Source organism: Pogona vitticeps, chromosome 4 (assembly GCF_051106095.1).
Source record: "Pogona vitticeps strain Pit_001003342236 chromosome 4, PviZW2.1, whole genome shotgun sequence".
NCBI classification, from domain to species: Eukaryota; Metazoa; Chordata; class Lepidosauria; order Squamata; family Agamidae; genus Pogona; species Pogona vitticeps.
Window position 1 is genome coordinate 155,395,644 of NC_135786.1, and position 24,586 is coordinate 155,420,229.

The 24,586-nt window shown below is 41.7% G+C and overlaps 1 protein-coding gene across 1 annotated transcript in view; it reads left to right on the plus strand.

The window, feature by feature from the left end:
• Nucleotides 1-24,586, plus strand: part of PHLPP1 (PH domain and leucine rich repeat protein phosphatase 1) — a 216,139-nt gene that overhangs the window by 150,532 nt on the left and 41,021 nt on the right. The window contains exons 7-10 of the mRNA XM_072998538.2: nt 4,741-4,943; nt 9,469-9,529; nt 13,239-13,334; nt 18,644-18,799. Coding sequence (XP_072854639.2) covers nt 4,741-4,943; nt 9,469-9,529; nt 13,239-13,334; nt 18,644-18,799 — 516 coding nt within the window. The remainder of the gene's footprint in view (nt 1-4,740; nt 4,944-9,468; nt 9,530-13,238; nt 13,335-18,643; nt 18,800-24,586) is intronic.

The window sequence follows — 24,586 nt, forward strand, 5'->3', positions numbered from 1 at the left end:
CCTGCTTTCCTCAGTCCTTTTTTGTCCATCACTGTGACATCACAGAAGGACTGCTTCAGAACCTCACTTCACTTACCTTCATTCCTACTTGATACGTAAGTCTTCCTTTTTATTTCTTCGTTCTCTTTTCTTGGCTAGAGAGAGAGAGAGGGTTAGTTCGTAGAAGGTCTACCCTCCTCCCTTTTCTCCCAAGGATTTGCCGTCCTCTCTTTTCCAACTATTTATGGCCACTGCCTTTATGAAAAAGTGTGCCACTTGTGGCAAAAAGATTCCCCAGTTGGACAGGCGTGATACTTGCTTATTTTGCCTAGGGGAAGCCCATTTAGTTCAGTTCTGCAAGATCTGTAAGAGCTTTACTGCACTTACCCTCAAGAATTGCCAGCCTGGGCTTTGATCTTTCCTTTGGGAGCAATCCCTTTAAGTTGCAGATCCTCCTCCCGGAGTGATTCTGAGCCCCCAAAATGGATCAGCCAGCTCTGTCTGCAACAGCCATAGAAGTGGAGTCTGTCACATCATCTTCCTCAGATGCTATCAAAATTGAAGAAGAAATTGGAGCACAGCACCTGCAGACATATAGCAGCCTCTGATATAGAGGTGTCAAAGAGAAGAAGAAGCAGAAGCCTTTTGATGCTGCTGAAGCTGTGGTGATTTCAGATCCACAGTTGTCAATTTGATAATCCACCTCTATTCTCACTACCAATGCCCAGTATATGGTCTTGGTTTCAGAGGGTGAATGCCTCAGCCCCTTTGTGCAGAGTGTTGCCACCTCGCCGACAGCAGCATCGCCTTGGAGCCTATTGCAAGAGCAATCTTCGCGTCCACTGTCCTAGGATGAATGGTGATTGAAATCAAGATCCCTCTCCCTTACTCAGTGGTCTCCATGCACGACATACCACAGTTGGAAGAGTAGGAGGTCAAGATAGTAATCATTCTCTCAATTGGCACCACATCAGTATCGACCACGCTACTCGAGTTCACCATCAACAAGCTCTCAATATCGCGATATATCTTTCTTCTGCCTTCCTCGCTTCGTGTACAGGGACTTAGGCTATCCTTCTCATTCATACAGGAGCCGTTACCGATGTCGAGACTACAGCGGATCCTGATTGCACACACATGCTTGTCCTTGAGACACCTATGCTGACATCCCACAAGACTGAACTCCCTGGAGCTATGAGTGCCGTCTTGAGTCCCATTCTTGTGGAGACTCTCGAAATCTATCTCACAATGCATTAGCTCAGTGAACAGGAAGGAACCAAGTCACTAAGCCTCCTCTATCTCTCAGGACTTATATGGGAATGGTGCATTGGTCACCAGATTCTCCCCCTAGCAACTTGTGTCTCAGATACAGACAATGAAATGGCAGACCTTCTTAGCCACACAATGACTCTCACGCACAGGTGGGAACCCTCCCAAAAAGTATGCACCCAACTAGTCTCCCACTGGGACAAGCCCACTTTGGACATCTTCACCAGTGTTACCAACTCCTTGGTAGCGTTCCCAAACAGGCAGTAGTGCAAACTCTGCTTGCTTTCAACATACACTGGACTGGAACCCTGCTGTACATGTTCCCACCCTGCCCTCTGATCCAACAGATGCTCATCAAGATCCTCCAAGATTGCTCTGACATGATACTCGTCATCCCATGGTGGCCTCGTCAACAGCGGTTTACGTACCACTCTCCTCCTCAACTACTAACTGGTAGCGAGACCGAGCAACGTACTCCATCCAGACATCACGCGCCTGATCCTCACTGCTTGAAGGATGCTCCTGTCTTCGCAAATATCCTAAGCCAAGCAAGACATCCTTCCACCAACTGCCTATATGCATATAAGTGGAAGCATGTTTTGGTTTAAAGAACTGTGAGACTGGGAAGCAAAGATCCAAGCCTTCTATGCATCCTCACAGGGTCTATCACATTCACCGGCATCCCTCTCCACTGTCTTAGCCTTCCTCCCCCACCTCAAGCAAAAGAAACTTTCCATCTCCTCTATCAAGGTCTATCTGGCAACCATAGTGGTGCATCAACGACCCATCCTCACATCTCTACAAACATTAAACCATCAAAACATTCCTCAAGGGTCTCCAGAATGCCTATCCAGATGTGAGACTTCCTCGTGACCCATGGTCTCTCTCACTGGTTCTATCACAGGTCACTAGATTCCATTTTGAGCCACTGGCTAAAACTGATCTCTGTCTTTTAACGCTTAAGGCGGCTCTCTTTGTGGCCCTCACATCGGCCCATTAGGCCGCAGAGCTTACAGCCCTTCATTGTGATTCCCCATACCTCATCTTCTCACTTGATAAGGTTACTCTCCACACGAACATTAATTTCCTTCCCAAGATTGCATCTCGTTTCCGCATTTCTCAACCCATTGTCTTACCTGCCTTCTATCTGTCTCCGCAGAATGACCTGGTGCAGACAAGCCTTGGCATTTTGCCTAAATAGAACAAAGGACTTCAGACAAAGAGCTAAACTCTTCATCTCCTACCAAAGTCCCCAAAAGTGACACCTGGTCTCTTCTCAGAGATTCTCCAAATGTATCACCCAGGCTGTTGCCTTAGCTTATGATCTGGCAAACAAGCCCCTACCTCGGACCTTCCTCAGTTACTCTTCTGCGGCCTTCATCTGAGGTGTCGACATCCAAGAAATCTGTAGAGAAGCAACTTGGTTCAGTCCAATGACATTTGTCACACACTACAGATTAGATCTCAGAGTTGGAGGAGCTGTTCTATCCTCTATTTTGGCATAACTTCCACCTCCAAGGTATAGCTTGCTTGTCATCTATTTTGTGTGCATACATGGACAGCATGAAAAAGAACATTTTGTTACTTACGTAACTTTGGTTCTTTGAGTGGTGATCCATGCATCCACACAATTCCAGCCACCTCCCCTCTTGTTCTGCCCTTCTCTGTTCTTTCCTTGGGGCCGACAATGCTCTGGAACTTTCCAAAGTGGTGTCATGCAAGCGCGCACACCTGGTTTGTGTGGATACGTGGATCACCATTCAAAGAACCATCGTCATGTAAGTAACCACATCTTATCACAGCTCATACTTAAGGCACTGCTGTCTGCATTCGCTGCAACAGTCCTTTGAGTGAAAGGCAGCAGTGCAGCTGCAATAAAAATCAACGTTAATTTTGAAATATTAGCCATCTTCTTTTGTCTTGTATCAGCCACATTCCTAAGTCAATCAACTTATGCATTCCAGATTCAAAAGATTACAGTATTTATAAAGTCTCCTTGGGGAGGATCTCATTATTTTGTATTACATTTGGACTGTGTACCTAATGAGGTTGAAGAATCTAATCTAGAAGATAAATTCTTGGGTGTTCCTGTGCATTTTGCATCACTTTAAATAGTCTTTCACCATTCTAGAAGAAATTACCTTAACAGTTTCAGGAGAATAACTCCCTTTCCCATTGAAACATAGGTAACTCCTTAATCCTTTTTGCTAGTGCATGTGCTGCCATGAAAATGGCATGTGGGGCAATTTAAGGAAAGAGAGTAAATTATTTTTAATATAGTACATTTGCTGTCCTGGTCCTTCCAAGTGCTTTCATTGCACCCCAAAGCGTTGTTTTGATTATGTGATTTAATCGATCATGTCAGCTCTAGCACTGAGAATAAAACAGAAGTCTCCAGAGTACAATGAAGTTGTTCAAGTGGCTGCTTTTTAATAGATTACCTTTATTTTTTCAGTAAAAGGAGAGAGCAAAACCAGCTCTCTTAGCTTCTGTTCATTACATCTGCTTTCCATGTGCAGATTATGAGTGCGCCCCTTTTTTCATTCTTAGCCATGGGTCAACTTGACAGGTGTCAGAATGCATGTGAAAGCCGTTAACTGTTAGTTATGCTATCTTGTCAAGCATGGGGAAGTTAGAATATTGGCAGTTCTGGCTGATTTTTCTTTTTGGGTGGGGGGGAAATAAAGCCAAACTCAGAAATATACCACCAGTGAAGACTGGCAGTCATCTGAACTGAGAACTGTCAGCATTGACAGTGTACCCCCTCTTCCTTATCCACTATTTGTCAGATATACAACTTCAGTGAATGGGGACAATTGTATATTTCGTCTGGGTTTTCATAGGGGCGATCTTTAATGCCAAAGGAAGCAGACGATTAGTAAAAATATAGCCTGCTCATTTACTCACCCAAAGATATGAGCAGAAGTTAAGTTCAGACTAGTATTGGGAACCTTGCAATATTATGCCTAGCATTGAGTGGACCCTTTGATTGATCTAGGAGGCACCTGATGCTGCAATGTGGTTAAAACCTAGTGGCAAATCTCCTTTGCACTAGAGTGAGCCTATAGAATCAGTAGGGATTTGGTGAGTCATCTGTTCCATAAATTCTGTCGATTCCAATGGGCTTTCTCTAACTTCAACTTAACTTTTCACAATAAGCCACAACTGGAGTAGCTGGATTTGAATCAACTGAATTTATGGAAGAGGTGATTCAGCAAGACCTCATTGATTCAGTGGGCCTATTCTAGTGTGATTTGTTGTGCAAGTTTTTGGCCAGTGGATGTTAAGAAGTGGGGGGTCGGGTTCATCATCATAAGCTTTTGAACTTATAAAAATGGAGAAGGGTATTTCAGTTCCAGATTATGGCTGTTTTTTGGTTTAGGGAACTGTGAGACTGGTAAGCAAAGATCCAAGCCTTTTGATTTTCATTTTCAATGAGGCAAATAGCAATATTGCTGACTCTGGTTCCTTGTTTCCCACTCTTTATTCCAGGTTAAATGTAATAAGAAGGCTGGTGGCAGATGAAGTTGACTTCCTACATCACATCACCCAGCTTGACCTTCGGGACAATAAACTAGGCGAACTGGATGCCACCATCTTTAATAATGTTGAAATAATTCACTGTGAAAGAAACCAACTAGTGACCCTCAAAATCAGTGGATACTTGCTTAAAGCTCTTTACGCCTCTTCCAATGGTATGTCTGCTTTTGCAAAACCTGTTCACATAAGGCCTATTATTTTTGACCCACTCTTCTTGCTGTTCATATGGGTTAGGCTCTGGAGTCAGCTAGTCCCCAGCACACTGGCAGGATGTAAAATGTTTAACCCAAGAAGGCTGAGGGACATTTTTCAGTTTTGCTGGCAGCCTGGAGGCCACACTCCCAAAGGGAGGATCTGAATGGGAGGGATGTTGTGAAATACTGTTTTCAGTGTTACTATTGTTATTTTTATTTTTAAATTTATTGTAGGGGTTATGTATAGTAAAGGATTTTACAATGGGCTTTTGTAACGGAAAATTAAAAAAAATATGTTTTTAATTGGAAAAGTCTCCATGCACCCACTAGTGGTCTAAAAAAACCCTTTTAAAAGATTTTTAGAAAACATTTGATAAGATTTGGGGTACTCCAGGGGTACAGGACATGCATCAGAACACAGCAGAATTTTCCTGGAGAACTGCATATAGTCCACAGGCTGCCTGTTGCCCTCCCCTGATGTAGCCAAAATGTTTTAGAGGACCACCCTGCCAATAGAAGTCTGTAAGTCTGGAATGAATGGTAACATTTATATTACAAATTTTCAGACATCTAGAGTGCTTCATATACATGATATAAGTAGAGTTAATCAGATAATCATTGACAAGGCTAAAGCATTCGGTGAAGTTGATTGAATTCCGTAGAGCAATGGGTGATTCCAGTCCAAAAATTTGGCTAGTTGATGTCAAGGTGAAATACAGTCCCTTCTCCTTCCTCATGAATCTCCCAAGCTTCCTTTCTTCCCACACTATGTAGTCCCCTTCTTGTTGCTAAGGTCTTTGAGTTTCTTTCTCAGACTGTTTTTTTTCTCCTGGCATCCTCCAGTATCTTGCCTGTGAAGGCAGCATTTTCTTGCAATAATAGTCTCTTTCCCAGTCAGTACTTTAGGTTCCAGTTCACAATTTTTGGCTTGTTCTGCCCTCTTGGCCTCCTCACATTCTGTCCAGGTTCAAGTCCTTGGCTGCCTAGGACGATTCAGATCCCCTCCTCTCTATTAAATACACAAGAATAGTTGTGAGAGAATGTGGACTAGTTCTACTCCTGTTGGGGGCATAGACCACACTCCCAGCCACATGCATACTCAGTGAGGAAATGGAAGGTCTCTCTGCCTATGCCTATATATGTATACAGAGGCCCTCTCTGTGAAGAAGAGTCCTAACTGGGTCAAGATTCCCCTTCCTGTTGGAAGTGCACTATATCTCTCTCTGTTAGTATGCATGGAGAGCTTCTTTGCAGGCTAGAAGAATACAAGAGGCATTCTTTTAGCCAGGTAGAATTCCCTTTTGGGTCTTGAACAGTCTTTTAGCTTTTCCTACAGCCTCTTTTTTATTCTTCTTAGCCCTATGCAACGTCTCCTTTAGTTCAAATTAATTTACCTCTTTCACCCTGGATGCTGCACTTCTAGCTGCCCTTTTACTGCTCACTGTAGACCACTCTGACAATCAGAATGGCTCTGAATGTACCCAGTGGCGGGGTTGGGTATTTTGACAGAGTTGGTATGAGGAAAATTGAGTGTGGCCTTAATGAAAACATAATAATAAACTTCCTCTTATTATGCAATAGATAAAAATGGTTCCGGCAAGAAACTACAGAGCAAATTGAACTACAGTAGAACACACACACAACCCTTTTTTTTAAACCTCAACTGGCACTTATTGTTTCAGTACATTCACTCTGGTAATCGAGAAACAATAAAAGATTTCAGTTTATTGACAGTTCTTATATAAAAACAAACATCATATTTTGTGGAAATGTTAAGTTCTTACATTACTGGGCTTAACTGCTTAATTTGCTTCATTATTAACTGACTGGTTACATTGTATTGCTGACAGAACACTTCATTCTGACTTCACTTCTGACTCCTTAACTAAGTAACGCAGAACACTAATCGGTAACTGACAGACTAACTGAATGGATGGTTAAAGGGCAGGAAAAAGAATCTGAGTTATGGAGAACACTATTGGCTGCTACCTAGTTGACTGACATTCACTGCAGCGCCCCTCCCTCTCAAAGGCATCATGTGATGTGCAATATATCAGCCACAAAATCCACATGGTTAAGCCACTAGCTGAGTTGCCTTAAAGCTGACAGAGAAACTATTGCCAGCTGGCTAATATATATCCATTTTTGTGACCTTTCACTTCCTTTTGACTGAGTGGCAATGTGCCAGAACTTAACAGGGAAATTTGTTGTCCTCTGTTTGATTTGCAAGTTGGATTGAGCAATTTCTACCTGGAAAACCAGCTTGAGAAGTGTTAATTGCTTTGCACTGTTTATGCAAATAAAGTGGATATATATGACTGTATTTTGTGTAATTCTGTCTCTGCTGAGCATGAGAAGAACCTGTATAGCCCCTCCTATTGGTTAGAAATCTTAATACTGTAGCTTCCTTAAAATAGGTAACAGAAAGTACCTACATGTCCCTGATTATGGAGCAGTACCTCTTCTTATTTCTCCTCCCCTTTGCCCTGTCTCCATGAAGAACAGCCTGGGAACAGATCCTTGGTTCATCACCCTCATAGTGATTGATTAATTGCCTGACCTCTCACCTCTTTTAAGCTCTTTTAAAAGACAAACTATGAACATTGCATGGGCTTGGATACATTCTACAGTTGAGCAAGTTTCCAATAAATGGCAGCACAATTTGGGATTATAAAGGAAGTAACTGTTCTTTGTACCTATATGAATTTTGCAGCTGTGGAACATAATTTTTAGTTTGTGCATAAAAAATTACTGTGGTTCTAAGTCAGCAATTAAACCTTAATGTGTAGGATTAAAATGACACTTGGCTTCACTGCTTATCTAGGAATGAACAGCAGTGTAATGTAAAGTTACTGGTGATGCCTCCCTCCCTCCCTCCCTCCCTCCCTCCCTCCCTCCCTACCTACCTACCTACCTACCTACCTACCTACCTACCTACCTACACAGAATGGTCTTAGGAAATGATAGTATGTGGAAAGAATCGCTGGCCTAGTTCTGACTGAGGAGATAAACCTGCGCCAGACTGTATTGTTACAGCAGACTGCAGATGGCAACTTGTGTGCTTTAAGGCACTCTTTGTTCACACGCAAGCAACCTTACACATATACATAGAAACGTATGTTTTCAGGATAAGGCTTAATACAAGGATGAGGAACATATTGAGGACAATATTTGTTTTGGACTAATCTGTCAGGCTGCATGGCAGGAGTGGGAGGGTGAGAACTCACTCTTAAGTAGATAGCCTTTCCCTCTTCACTTCCTTCCTCCTGTCTTGCATTTTGTCTTCCTTTCTGTCTCTTAAACCTGTTTGCTCTGAGAGTGTATCTACACTACAAAGTTATAGCAGGTTAATAATTCTTTTTACTGTCATATCGCCATCCTGGGATTTTTACCTTTTGTGAGGGACGTAAGAGTTCTCTTCTAGACATCTCTAGTGCCTCCCTCATGATTTACACCAGAGAATTTGGAGTTCTTTCGAACAGTGGTCCTCAACCTTTTCCAAACCACAGACTGGTTGGGGTGGCGGGGTCTGGAGGGGGCAGGTGTGCTTGTGGGTCGGCAGGGACGCACACTCATGTATGCGAGGGCAGGCAGGGGCATGCTCGCAGGGGAGCGGAGCATGCCCGCTCACAGTAATGGGGTGGGCGGGCAGGGGCATGCATGCATGTGGGAGTGCATGTGTGAGGGCGGGAGATCTGTCTCCATGGCCTGGTCCTGCCAAGGCCACGGACTGGCACCGGGGCACGGACCAAGAGTTGGGGGCCCCTGCTTTTGAAGACTACAAGTCCCACAATACCATAGGATGCAGCCATGGCAGTTTAAATGGAATTTCACCAATATAACTGTGTAGTGTAGATATACTCTCTTGTGTACCTTTTTTCCGTCCTTGTGCCACTTTGTTCCCTCCTTTCCTTTGCCCACTCGTTCCTTTCTTAACTTTGACAGGTTATCTTAAGAGGGAGGAACTGCTCTTGCTACATGTGGGGATGGGACGTTTGGAGGTTGTTCTTGTTTTTTAATCACTAATTTATCTTAAATCATTTCACTGTATGAACTCCCACCTGCTGTCTACAGTTGTACAGTCCAGTCACATCGATTTTCTTCATTGTTGTGACCTAGACCATAGAAATGTCTTGGGCTTGACCATAATATATTCCTCAGCCTGTCAAATTTCAATTATGTTAGTTAGTCAAAGCAGTTTTAACACTGCCTTTTAGGAAAGTGACAGTAGGAAGAAAATGTTCCTCATTCATAGAGTTATGTCTCATATAATCTAAGGGAAAACAAAATAAAATCTTATTGGGATTTTGTATCTATACAAATTCCTTCAATGCCTTACTAAAATGTTTCTTGCTTCTCAGTGTATGCAATATATAACATGTATAATAGGTGCAACTGCTTTAATGAATTTGAGAAGAAAATACTGTAGTATTTTTAAGCCATTAATTTTTTAATTAATGTATGATGTGTCTTATTCCTTTTCCAGAACTTGTTCACCTGGATGTGTATCCAGTTCCAAATTATCTGACTTATATGGATGTTTCAAGGTAAGCATAATATAGTTTCAAGTACTACATCCTCTCCTTTTGCCTTCCATAACACGAGTTATTGTGGCTGAAACAAAAACCACTAGGCTTTAGCATTTCTCAAGCTTGGAGAAAGAGAGAGGAGTAAATAAACTAGTGATCAAAACTGGTCCATGTGTTTACATAACTCATTCCATATTTTCCCTCATCTCTTTCTTCTGACCCTATGGTTGGCTTTACATGTGGCCATTGCCACAGCCCAAAATAAAATAAACTGGAGATGTTTCCACATTTATATGAAGACCCTATGGCCTGCCACTAGTCTCTGAAACTTCATTAATTTTACCTGCACATGGGCCAAAAAAACAATGGGAGTATATGCTCTTTTTCTATATGTATTAAATTGGACTTTTCTCTGTGCAACTGCTGAAGCTGAGGAGACACTCTCCCCTCCCAAGAATCTTATACTGTAGTTTATTTTCATAGTATGTTGTTTCTGCTATTATTGTTCTTCTGTGTTAGGGGTTCTTACATACTTTTACGGTACAAGCTTCAGTGAAATAGATCTGAATATCAGAGGTTATCACCCCACTGTTAAATATCACGTTGATTCACACATTCTGCAACTTTCTAACCAACCATCCATGATTTCTGGATTTTGATATTATGCATAAATGTATAGAAATTTGCCATGTTATCTCTCTCTTACGTCTGAGGAAATAGACTTTATCTACAGAGACTCACAATAAATTGTAACAGTTAGTCTTTAACATGCCATAACATTTTTGCCTTTTTTGTTTGTTCTTTTATTTTTAATTTTTCTTTCATTTTTGCTTGTGATACTATACCTTGTAACTCATCAGCTGAATTGGGCAGGGAAAGCTGCTGTTCTCTGGCTTCCAAGACTTTTGTTTTCCTACTGCCAGTTGTGATTTCTCAAGGATAGAGGAGGTATTCACTTTCATTCAAAATCCTGAATATAATGGCTTTTCTTCACAAAACAGGGCAGCATACCCGTTTTTGCCATTGTGAGTGCTTTAAAGACTGGTAACTAGTCCTGACCTCCTCACAGTATAACTAATCCAGCAGATTAATTGCTTGCATTTTATAGATACGATTGAAAAATGGATAAAACGTAGATTAAATGCCTGAATGAATCTATGCACAAATAAATGAAGTAGTACTAAAAATACATCTTTAGACTGTATACAGAATCTCCCCTAAGTCACAGGGGTTAATAAGAAAGTTCCTTCCAAATAATAATATATAACTTCAGGGTTGTAAAAGCAGATCTCTCATAAGATAAGAAGGGATGTAAATATATGTATACAAGGAAGACAAATTGATTTAGAAGGGATGGATACCCAGCTGTCTTGAATGCACAGGTCTACAGTGGGGTCTCGACTTACGAACGACCCTACTTGCGAACAGTTCAACTTACAAACCCGCCCTATAAGGGAAATAAGGACTTGACATACGAACTTCCCTCGAGTTACGAACAGGAAAAAAAAGTGCCCCCTCCCTCCCCTTAGAGGCTTCTGGAGGGGAAAAAAGGGTCAGAAACTTTAAAATAAATAAAAGAAAGTCACTTACCAGGGCTTGGTAGCCCCCAAACAGCAGGAAAAAGAGCAGGAAACAGCTAAAAGCCCACACCAGAAGGGAGGCTGGCAGCCATTTTGTGCTTCCCCCCCTCCTGCACCCTCCTCTCCCCGCCTATCAGCTGATTGGCTGGCTCTGAAGAGGCTTGGGGAGGCTTTCTCAGCGCCTAAAAAGCCTGCCTGTGTGTCTTTGTCTTGAAAAAATCAGCACAACATGCTTTAAAACATGATTTAAAATTGGCTTCGTTGAAAAAAAAAGATTTCTAAAGTGGCAGAAGGGGAAATAGCAGCTTCCCATTAGTTTCTATGGACGGAAAAGAGCAGATACAGATTAAATGGTTTTCAATGCATTCCTATGGGAAATGCAGGTTCGACCTACGAACTTTTCGACCTAAGAACCACCTTCCAATACGGATTAAGTTCGTAAATCGAGACCCCACTGCATGTGTTTTCTCTCTATCTTGGTTGCTTCATTTCCCTTCTGTTCCTTGAAATACCCACTGAAGACAAATATAAACAACTATTTTAAAAAAAGCAACAACAAAAATATTTCAGTTCCCCTCATAGAATGCTGTATCTCATTATTGAAGCCAACACGACCATTGCACCAGGATTAAAGCAACATGATTTTAAACAGAGTAGTCTGTCTGCACTTTTAAGCAGTGGTGTATTTCTCCCCCCCCCCCAGTAGCAAGCTTGGTTTGACATTGGTGGGGGGTGGGAGGCAACTGTTGTGTCTGAATGAGCACTTTGAATGAGACAAGGGTGTTGCCTGAGGGTGTTGCCAGTGACTTGAAGCATATAAGCACATGAGTCAGTACACTTGCATGCCAGAATCTCATCAGTGTGTTTGCACGGATAAGTAATTATAATTTATTGGACATCACAGTTGTTCCTTATTTCTACAAGTCATGGTACTGAGAAATACTTGATTTCGCAATATCTTTGTGACTCTTATGATGCCTTGTTTTCATAACAAGACTAGTACTGAAAATATCTGTGATGCATGCATTTTCTCTAGAGAAACACGTTCAATTAATGTCTTACTTATTTCAGAACCAGTTTAATGGAAAATATATTCAAATATAGCTAATCCAAATAGTTTTTGCCCCTGTGAAGACACTTCCAGCTGGAAAAGCAGAAGGTGACAAATTGCATTCCCACATTACTATCTGAGCTGAAACAATAGGTGATTGTGTCAGGCCTATTGGTGAATAGGGATTGGATTTTTTTTTTGGACTACAAATTCCATAATTCTTTATTCTGAAATTTATATCTGAAAGATGAACACCTTACAGCCTAAAGTGGAAGGCTTTGAGCCCTAGCTTGATCTAGATCTGCCTAACTTCCTGTTAAGAAAGAAAGCTTCCAGGTAGCACAGGGGCAAGTACCGTATTTTTCGCTCCATAAGACGCACCTTTCCATAAGACGCACCAATTTTTTAGGAGAAGAAAACAGGAAAATATAATCTGTTTTCTTCGCTCCATAAGACGCACAGACTTTCCACACCCCTGTTTTGTGGGAAAAAAGTGAGTCTTATGGTGCAAAAAATACAGTATCTATCTGTCAGGTAGAACTCTCAGAATGGAGAATTATGGGATTTGTAACTCGAAAAAACAATCTGAAAATCCCCTATCTTGTGGTGAAGTCAGTCTTATTTGAACCAAGGTTGGTTGTACCACCTACAACTATGGGTTGATCCTGGCTTCTTTATACAACTTTAGCTTTATACAGAAGAGCGGGCAAGGCACGGAAATCTAGGGGCCATTCTCCCAACTCTAGACCTTTTGAAGGCTGTTACACCACCATCAAATGAAACAGGAAGTATCTGGAACCCAGTCTTTTTTGTAAAATTAAGACAATATAGGTGGGGTGGGCTCACATTGTCTCTGATGAGAACCACATCTTCTAGAATGTGGTGGAATACAGTACTTGATAGGGGCATGCTTCTTTTCCTTCTTGACATCTTTGGGACCAAGAGAAACGGTCTTGGAGGTGCATGATTCTCACTTGTGGTATATTTTGGGGTGTGTATGTGTATCTTTTGTCATGTTGCTTACCCCAGATACAGCTAGTTTTATTACCCCTTAATCTGGTCACATCATTGTTCACCTGCTGTCTCTGTTGTGTAGAAACCACCTCGAGAGCCTGCCTGAGTGGGTTTGCGACAGCCGAAAGTTGGAAGTGTTGGATCTGGGCCACAATCAAATACGGGAACTGCCTGCACGGTGAGTCTTGCTGACATACATAACGAGGAAGAAGATACACAATTTAGAAATAATTGCTGAGTCAGTATTTAGCTTGTTGCAGCGACAACAAAGCATGTGTGTTTTGTTTTACCTTCTGCTTGGTTTTTTTGTTTTTTTGGTCAACTCATGGGCTGTCGTCGTGCCATAAGCTTCCACAAGGTCTTTCTTCTTCGCTTCCACACAGACTAAAACAAAACATGCAGTCTCTCTGAGTTCCAGGCAGAAGTGCTAAAGTAGCCCATGCAGCTGTTCAGATTTATGAGGCTCCACTCTGCAAATATTAAAATAGTTTTTGCCAGCAGCTGGGGAAAAATAAATTTTGCTTGTAGGATTTTTAAATAGGTGTTTTAGCCCAAGGGAGTGTGAATAGAAGAATCACACTGTTGCCGGCTGATAAAAACCTCATCTTTGATTATAGATATACCATAGATACAGATATATACCTATAATGATGCTTATCTGATGGATTACATGATAAATGTTATGGAGCAAGCAAGAGGTTGCAATAAATTGGTCACTGCATGTCAGAGTCTGTTCCAGAATTTCTAGTGCATGTGAAAAATATAGGCATGCTTTGAAAACGCTTGTATTGGACTACTAGAGATATAATAGTTTTGATCATTTTGTGAAATGTTGTGGGGAAATCTGGGTAGTATAGAGGACTTATGAATGGAAGGAAAATGGTGGCTTATTGAAGATTCATGGTTGAAAGGCAAGACAAAATTCATTAGGATGAAGACTTCTTTGTAGAGATAAGGTAAAGGTAAAGGTTCCCCTTGCCAATTTTTGTCCAGTCGTGTTCGACTCTAGGGGGCGGTGCTCATCCCCGTTTCCAAGCCATAGAGCCAGCGTTTTTGTCCGAAGACAATCTTCCGTGGTCACATGGCCAGTGCGACTTAGACACGGAACGCTGTGTAGAGATAGCACTGCTTAATACTTTTAGACTGTAATTTATAACTGTGAATTGCTCTACCCAACTCTATTTTTGGTATCTCGCAGACATCAGGTTCTAAACATTAGGCATCACTAACATCTAAAAAAATCTAGTATACAATGCTCAACTTTTACGATTTTATTTCCATTTTATAAACAGTTATGTCAAGAAGTGTTTGACTGTGACTCCCACATTCTAGCCTGCAGGCTGTTGTGTATGCCAGCTAGGAATTACAGTTTTTGCAATTCAGCACATCCAGAAGTTGGAAGAGACCAGTGCAAAGAAGCCTTGCTGGTCCTGCCTTTTTTGTTATGACTAAGCCAGAAGTTCTTTGAATTGGAAGGAATTCAAAACTTAAGTCTTTAAGTGCCTGAATGTTTACACATTTACATAGATTACATAGCTTACTGTGGGTTAGCAGGTCAAAAGGGCCAAGGAGTAGATGCCACAAGTCGCTTCACTGGGAATTTACACTAGGCATTGTTCGCATGCTTTGTTTGGAAGGGCTAGGAGCAATTTTTTTAAAAAGGTAGATAAGGAACTCAATATTGAATCACACGTTTAGGATCAAGTGCTGTGTTTACATGAAATTGCACAGTGTGCACAGGCTTGACTAAAGATTAGGATGGGAGCACTGTTTGGCTTCTCTTCGTTAGCGAATCTATGGCTGTACTGGTCGATGCACATGAAGTTGCCTTACACTGATGCTGGCCATCTTACTGTCTGGCTGGTGGCTGCTTTTCAGCTCTCCGACGTCACCTGCCACCTGATCCTCTTAACAAGAGCTGCCAAGGCTTGAACCTGGGGTCTGAAGCATGCAAGAACTGTTTGTTTGCTTGTTTATGTGCCACATTCCTCCCAACAAGGGACCCAAAGCAGATCATAACATTAAAATTCATACAATTTAAAAATACTTTAAATTTAAAAAGTGTTCTTTGCTAATGAACTTGTAGTCCTCCCATAAATATCTGATGTGCTGTAGGAAGGTTTGAGAGCCAAATAAAACCACACTGGGATAATTCCAGCAGCTGGTCCCAACCAGAGTAGACATATTGAGTTAGTATCTGAATTGTAAGTAAGGACTTATGTAAATCTTCTATCTTCATAAGTTCCATTCTTATTGGGACTAGCAATTGGGTTATAGGCGTTTGGGTTACTTCCATATCGTTTGTCCAAATGCAAGGCTACACTCAGCAGTGTCTTTATTCTAAATATATTGTAATTGTGAACATAGTCTAGTTCCTGCCTTCATATGATGGTACATTCAAGCCATACTTGTAGTTTTATGTATCCTCTTTTAGAAACCATCTGCTAGAAGATGTTATAGTGTTTGTAATAGTTCTGCTGGAAAGCAAACTGAAATTCTGGTACAGATAGCTACTTAAAGATGGGCAGAATTTGGTCTGCTGTCTCTTAAAAGTACAGTGGTGCCTCGCAATACGAAAACAATTTGTTCCACGAGTCCTTTCGTGCCGCAGAAACAATCGTCTTGCGAAGCGCGGTTTCCCATAGGAATGCATTGAAATTGGCTTCAGTGAATTCCTATGAGATGTCTTGCAAGACGAATGCCATTATTTTCATCTTGCGAAAATGACTGCAAGATGAAAAAAAATCATCTTGCGAAGCATGGCCATAGGAAAAGCTGTATTGCGAGTCATGGAAAAATCGCAAGACACTTTCATTTTATGAGTTTTTCGTGGCACAAGGCGTTTGTCTTGCAAGGTGCCACTGTAAATTGAAAAGGAAAAGCAATCAATATTCCTTTTTATTGCAAAATTTGGAGATATTCTCAATAAAAATACATGGGAAACAAACCTAGCATCCACACCCACTTATGCTGTCTTTCTAGTTGTGAAACTCATTTTACTGACTTCTGTCCTTAACTGTATACAGTCAGTTCTCATTCTGAGACAACAACTGGGAGCAGTGGCACTTATGTAGATTATCTGATGACATCCGCCAGGGAAAACTTTGCTATTATTGATTCTTTTGCAAGGATATAACTGGTGACGCCCTAGTTTGTGGCTTTTGGGGGTGACGTTTGGGTTCACCTTTTAGGTGGTGGAAGTGCATAAACCCCCTGCAACATCTTGCTGGGGATGTTTGTCTGTGTGTACATTTTCCAGTGTGAAAAGGGTAGTGGAGACTTTCTCTGCAGTGCTGAGTGAATCTTTGATTGAAAGAAGGGTCAGCTGTGGGGCATTGGCGCCTCCTGATTAAAACATACAGCCACAGGGAGACCAGGGCAGGTGGCAGACGAAAATAATCTTCCTTCTTCAGTAAGGGATTCCCCACTGCTACTATTCCACTATCATCACCCTCCTTTTTGTTGGGGAAAAAAAGAGCAGAGCTTGACAATTTACAGAGCAGATTGCATGGTGGGGCTTCTTTTCCCGGCTATTTATTTGTTTTGTTTAATTAGTTTTACAGGAGCCCTATTGGCCATTTATGTGTCTTGTAAAGCAGCAACTTGTTTTCTTTCTCTTTTCCCTCCTCCTCCTCCAGGAAACTGAGTGTTTGGCTGCCCATAGCATGCAAGAGCTCAAGACACTAAAGCCGATTAGATGAATTTCATTCCCTGTAGAACTAGAAGGAGGCTTTATGTTAGTGTGGTATTAGGAGAGAAAACATTGAGGAGGGGGAAGGAAGGTTGTGGGGATCAGATCAGATTCTTGAGTGGAGAATATGATGGATGGCCAATATTTGTTGAAGCCTATAGTTTTCATTATATGGCTAAGATATTGTTGGTGAAAACAAAATGGCCTGCTTTTGATATATAATCCTAAAATAAGCTCTGGACTTCTCACTCTCCAACTCCTCCCAACCCAGCTGTGATGAGGAGGAGATGGAAAGTATTTGGTTCTGTCTAAACTTACCATAGTTTTCTATTACATCCAAAGTTATTGAAACTATGGCTAGTTTAAACCCTAGTTTGTGCAGAGAAGTCAAAAACAAACCACGGTTTCAGATCTTTATGTACATAAAACTAACTGCAGGTGTCAGCCTGGACATATGGACAGTTTGTGGCTGATTTAGACAAGGAGGCAAATGCGTTGGTTGGTTTGTTATATAGACACCTGCTCCATTCTGTAAAGAGGCCCTGAGAGGATTCTACCACATGTCTCGCAGCTCAGTTTACAGTGAATAAAACATTTTTGTACACAATTAACAAAAGAGTACAGCCTCTTGAATAAAAGAGTGAAATTAGGGTTTTCCTTTAAGATGTATAGAAGGCTACAAAGCCAAGAATTTCTTGACTAAAATTACCTGTTAGGTTAGTTCTACAGCTTTTTTTTTTAACACGGCATTATATTGTTAAAATGACTCCTAGCATTTGTTGTCTGTGTTTGCGTACATAATAAAAAACTGCTGTGCTAAGATGGAGATAGGGAAGTGAAGGTTGCAAGCTAAGAACGGTACTTTAAACTATAGCAGTAGTTTGACAATCTAGCTGTTGCAGTGGCTTTGGATTGTTCTCTTATTCTGTCAGGTGGCCCCCAGGGGTAGGTTGTCATACTGATATGCCTTCAAAGGACAAGAATGTGTAGGCTGAGGCCAGGCTGCCCAGAAAATGTTTTAGAGCAGTGGTCCCCAACCTTGGGCCTCCAGATGTTCTTGGACTTCAGCTCCCAGAAACCCTGGCCACCAGAGGTGGTGGCGAATGCTTCTGGGAGATGTAGCCCAAGAACATCTGGAGGCCCAAGGTTGGAGATCACTGTTTTAGAGAGTAGGAATTTCAGCTTAATTTTCCCACTTGGAAGCCCAACATTCAGCTGTAGTGGATGACCATAGCCTATGTCATCAGAGTTGTGAAACCTTTCCCTGAACCAGCCCAGTTCATGAAAAGGTTGTTGAGAATTTTGGTGGTAAAGAAGAATAGGAGTTGCATAAGAGATGTTGTACCCTGAACCCTTTAGTTTCATGTGATCTACCCAACCTTAGTATGCTTCCTTGTATGTTTCCTTCATAAATGTAAGGCTGTTTAACTGCATTGTGATGAGTTTGTTGCATAATCTGACACCCCCCCATGAGCAAGCTAATTTATGTGGCATAATTTATTTCTGATCCCTAGAAGGCTGTTGAGTACAGTGTTGTTCTGAACAAACAATTCCTGTCTGTTGTCTTAGGGAGCACACTGTTCAGAGCAAAGCCTTATTTAGTGTGTGGCATTGGGTGAAAATAGATGAAGGGACTTTGTTTTGTTTGAATGAATAGTATCATTTCCACAGTGAAGAGGGATCCTGAGTTGCTGGATATTGTTTCCTCTGCAAAATTGCTTGTTGGACATTTGCTTTAATTGGTGTTCTATGTTTATTGCTCATGTGTCTGTTGTGTTTTTTTCCCCTTCTACAAGATTATTTTGCAACATCAGTTTGCGGAAATTGCTTGCTGGACACAATCAATTAGCAAGGCTACCAGAGAGGATTGAACGAACACACGTGGAGGTCCTGGATGTGCAACACAACCTGCTTACAGAGCTGCCATCTAATTTGTTGCTGAAAGCTGACAGGTAATCCAGAGTACAGCGACCTTTGGGCAAAACAAATGCAACTTTTGTTTTCTCAAAAAGAAGATTTGGTAAAAGCGTAAGATATGATTCCATTAAAAAGCTTGTTGGTTTATTGTATTTTATACTTGGGGTGTAATTTTCAAAAAAAAACAGTTATAAGGGAAGTGCAATATGCTTAAGGTTACGGTTTACATCAATGGCTGTAGACCTCTGATCCTCTGGGTGTTGTTGGACTGCAGTTTCCATCCACCCATGCCAGCATACCTGATGGTGGGAGTTGTAGTCTTAACATCTCAAGGGCCACATGTTTCTTACCTCTGATTCATAGGAATATAAAGTACTGTAGTAGAAATAATTGGCCCTGGTCTACCCTGTGTCTACATGAGTAATGGTTTATCTTTGGACCGACAGACAGTAAGCACAGAATATCGGCTGACTTGCCGATACAGTGGATAATCTCCCCTCTTGAAAAGGAGTACGGTTGACCAACACAGTGGAATTTACTTTTGGAATTACACACAATGTAATACACACTGGAATACACACAGTGGAATTTACTTCTCAACCCTACTTCATAGGGTTGAGCTGAATTGTTCCTGTCTGCATGCTAGTTGGGAAAGATAAGATTGTTCTCTGATGCTGCAGAGTTCTTTGGTCCCATTGGAGACTACCAGTTCACTGTAAGCCTTCGTCAGTTTGTGATCATTCACATTCTTTATGTGTGTTTTATGTGTCGTTAAGTTGCATCTGACTTATAGCTAATTTAGTAGGGTTTTCAAGGTAAATGGGATATTTAAGGAGTGGTTTCACCAGGGCCATCCTCACTTCTGTGAGTTTCCACAGCTGAGCGGAGATTCAGGCCCCAGCCTCCTGAGTCCTATATTCTGACTCCCCCCCCCCACCGGTTACCACTTTACTTTAGTGGGTGTATTTGTTCCACAAGAGTCTTTGTTTTTTTCTTCTTCTTCCATATACAGTGGTGCCGTGCATAGCAACAATAATCGGTGTAGCAAAAATCGATTTTAAAAAGCCCATAGGAATGCATTGAAACCCCTTCAATGCGTTCCTATGGGCATCAGACTCACCTTTAAACAAAAATCCTCCATAGGGCGGCCATTTTCACTGCCCAGTAAGCGAGGAATCCGTCCCAAAAAACAGCGGGCGGCCATTATTTTTACCGGGCGGCCATTTTGGAACCGCCGATCAACTGTTAAAAAATCATCGCTTTGTGATGATCGGTAAGCGAAACGGTACCAATCATCGCAAAGCAATTTTTGCCCATTTAAAACATCGTAACCCGATCGCAAAAGCTATCGCAAAAAGTTAATCGCTATGCAATTTCATCGTTAAACAGGGTGCCCGTTAAGCGAGGCACCACTGAATTGCCTTCATGTAACCTAGCATGTGGTTTATAAATTACCTGGTTTATCAGTTATATTTTTGGTTCTGGACCTGATGACTTGCATCCCTTCTGCTCTGAGATGTTGGTCTAGACTTTGAACTCTTGTTAGCATCTTGAAAAGACCTTAGCTTTTAATTTTAAACCAGTCTAATACTCAAGTCAGTTAATTGAGCAATGAGTAGGGGTCCTCTTCTTTTGTGGTTCAGCCATTGGAAAGCCTTTTTTTTTTCATTTTTAAATCTGGAGGCAATCTAGGATCTCTTTCATTTGGGGAATTCTCATGCTCTGGAACATTTTGAGCATAACTTTTTGTGGATTAAAAATGTCCTGTTCCTATAGTTCTGCTTGGCCAACCACTGCTTCTAAATAAACCAAACTTTTTAACAAAAATGTTACAAGCATACATTAAATGATAAACTGTATTAGTGAAGATTATTTTATGGAATGCATGTGGGTTTTAAAATGGCGGGGGCAGGGGTGCATGAGAAACCCAGCATCTGTCTTCTGGTGTCTGCTTGTTTGCCTCTTATAATCTGTTGTAACCTTCCATGCTGATTTAAGCGTTTTCCTATAGCCCACACCTTAGTGGATTATTGAATATATCTTGAGTGGTGCTGAATCAGTTCATTGACCCACGTACTTCAGCACTTCTTTCGCTGATAGGCGGTGGCTCTTCAGGGTTTTAGGCAGGAGTCTTTCCCAGCTGTACTCAGAGATGCTGGGAATTGAACCCACAACCTACAGAGCATATGCTTTGCCACCGACATACAACTCCTTTTGTATCGTTATAGGTGATAGTTGTTCAGTTGTCATTAGAGTACTTGCTCACCTTCTAAGCTTTCTGAGGTACTGTCATGCTTTTGGATATTCTGAGGAAACAGAGATAACCGTTCATTCTCTTACCTTCTGTGTGAGTTATTCCACAATATGAAGAAAGAAAAATGATGATTGGCTTATGTATCAGAGTATTCACTTTGGAATCTGTATATTGGGGAAATAAATCTTCGATTTATTGAACAATCACATGAGAGAGCTGATTGCCTCTGTTATTAGATGGGGAGCATCCCTAGTACTAAAAAGAACTTCACTTTGACCGAAATTGCTGAAGTTAGGGATTATAATGAAGTAAAGAAAATATTAAAATAAGTACAGTTACTAGTTCTAAAGAAATCCCTAAAAGAAGATGGTGTATGTTATTGTGGGTGATACTGTGTCTCCCAATGGGATTTCCATTACTCATTCAAATCGGCTTTCCTGTAGTTTGATTTATACTTCCTGACCTTTTCCAGGTGGCTTGGTGTACAAATCCCACAACTGAGTTGCTGCAGTGAAGGCTACAATTTGTAGTCCACAACGTATGGAAAGTGTGGGGGGCGGGGAGACGGCTGCTCTGAACATCGGCTAGAAACCTGAACGTTTAATCTTGGGTGCAGACGTGCACCTCTTCTGCTCTTCTTCCCCTGCCCTCCCATTCCAAGCATTGGATTATTTACTCACCCTTCAAACACCATGGAATGTTTTTCTGGACTGAAAAGGCTGACAAAGGAGGATGTTTTTATTCTAGTTCGAGGACACGGGGGGGGGGGCATTTCCACTAAGAGGTTGCAGAGTCAATGCGATACCAAAGTCCAACAATAAGTAGCTAGAAAGGTCAGATAATAGATCAAAGGTGGAAACTTGGACATGTTTAGAGTGCCCCATACACAGAACATTTTTATTCACTAGTGAATGGTGGATGTGCTCTTTTGGATGTTTGTTCTTTAGTTCTCAGAAATCTCCAGGAATTGTAGCCCAGAAACCGAAATCACCACACATATAGGTCTCACCCCCCCCCCAGGGCGTTTGAGTGATTTACCTATACCATTGGACTCCTCCAGCTTTCTTGTTGCCTGTGGTTGGTTTATAATGAAAGGACGCTGCTGTGGTGTTTTTTGAGTGTGTAGTCTTGCTGCCCATTAGAATTAATAGAGGGGTCCTCCCGAAGAACTTTACCTCCACAGAAGGACCACAACAGTTCCCTTCCCCAAACAAACCAGCCACAGGAAACAGGGAAACTTGAAGGAGCTTGATGGTGTAGGCAGATCACTCAAATGCCATTCTTTGGGGGGGGGGGAGGACCTACAAGTGTGCTGATTTTGGTTTCAGGGCTGCAGTTCTAGAGGTTTTAGACATTTCTGGGAACTGAAGTACAAAGATTCAGAAGAGCACACCCCTGTTCAGAAAAATATTCTATATATGCTCAGAAGAATTAGTGGAGAAATCTGGAAACTGAACTCCAAAAATCTGAACAAGTACCGTATTATTGCATTTTTCAGTGTATAAGACGATACTTTCCCTAAAATAGTTAGAGCAAAAATGGAGGGTCGTCTTATACACTGAAGTAAGCCGAACCCCTGGCATGCAGAGGCCTCTCTGTGGGCATGCGAGCAATGCCAATGCTGCTGCCCATGCCAGCCCAGTGCAGGGCACAGCGCCACTTGTTGCCGAGGTTCAGTTCAAGCTCGGGCCGCCTTGCCCCCTGCCCAAAGGGAGCCTGGAGTGTCACTGGACAAGGCGACTGGGCAGTGGCAGCTGGAGGAGGAGGAGGCGAAGAAGGAACTGCTCTTGGCCACCCCTCGGCATGCATTGCAGCCGCCCATTGACTGCGACTCCAGGGCCGCAGGAGGGCGAGCAAGCGGGGTGGAGCCCAGTGCAGGAAGCCCAGGCAAAGGCCCTGCCTATATTTGGGGAGGGGGGAGGTGTCCCCCTGGGCGGCCCTCTGGAGGATGTGCCAGCCTGGAGGGTGCCCGCTGATTTGGACATGTGGGCTCAAAAGGGTCAAAATGGGGACGGGTGTCGTCTTTATACATGGGGACATCTTATACACAGAAAAATACAGTGTATCTCTGCTTCAGAACAACTGCATTCCCTGCCTCTCCACCTCTATAAGTATCAGTCATAGGGCCCATTTTTTGCATATGGGGGTAGAGATCCCAAATATAATCCTAGGAGCTTCCAGTTTGAATTCCAGTGGCCTTCATCGGGGTGGGTCTCAGCAGCCCATGCATTTACCCAAAGTGATTCTGGTGTCATTACATTCTGCCATCCTTGTGCACGTGCATGCATGAGCACACACATACACACACAGACCTCTTGTATTCAAGGAAGCCTAGTTTGATGTCGTCGCTGTCATGCAATCTGCTTCTTCTCTTTGTCTTGGTTGCTCATAGTCTTTCTATGGCTAATTAGTTAAAACACCTTTACATTTTCTTTTTTATTTATTATTTATTTGTTTAACCTATATGCCGCCCACACATTTAGCTGGTATTTTTTTAATTAGTTGGGACCTGATTAAATTAAGTCACCATTTTAACTGTGTTTTAAAAAAATAATTAATTAAAAAACATATTTCAAGCTTTGGTTTTGGCACATACAGTACTTCCTTGTCTGCACTCGATCTTTCCTTTTGATCCATCTCTCTAGTGCTGTTTTGTTTTTTCTCCCTTCCTTCTTCACTTTCTGTACTCTTTTTTCTGGCCCAATTGCATTTAGTAAATTTAATGTGACGGCATACTTAGTGTACAAATTGCCCATATATTGTGACAATTTGACTTTGCAAGCTACTTGCCATTCTAGATTTATTAATTGGATAGCTTGCCACTTTCTTTTTTTTTTTTTACTTAGGGTTTCCGGTCTTAAAGCTCTGGAGTTCCAGAGTGACCAGTCTCTTGATTTCACATAAGGTTACCTTGCTTTTCAGTTCATGAGCCATCTGTTGGGAGAACAGATGTTCTGTCTTATTCATTCAAACAGAAATAATTCCTCTTGTAATTTAAAGTTTAAAGTGGAGGGGGGGAGTATAAATTCCTCAGATTGAAATATATTGTTTCAAAGCATTTTAAACTTTTCATAATGAACTCCCTCTGTTAAGCTGTGAACTGGAGTACAAAATTCAGGATGATGCCCTGTGGTTTTGGCTGGCCTTCTGGTTTCTTCAGATAGGATGAATTTAACTTTATTATGAATTGTAACTTGGTGTGTTCAGAATACAAGGAATCATGCTACCTAGGGTTAAGGCTTTTTTGAGTTGGTGTTTTTTTTTTTTTTGTTTTTTTTTTTGAAACATACCTTCAGTAATTTCCTAAATCTGATACCTGTGCTTTGGGGGAAACTGGTTCATATGAATCAAAACTGGAAAGGCGCGACAGCAAAAATACAGGCATATTTGAAAATACTGTAAGTAAGTTAAAATGCGCTAATTTAAAAAACCACAAAAGTAGAATAAGAACATGCAGCAGAGATACAGCTGAGAGCTGGAGCAAATGAAAAAATGTAGGAGGATTTGGAAAAAAAAACCCTCATTGCCAGAATGACGAGTTAGACTTCTGATGAGCCTCTCTGAAACA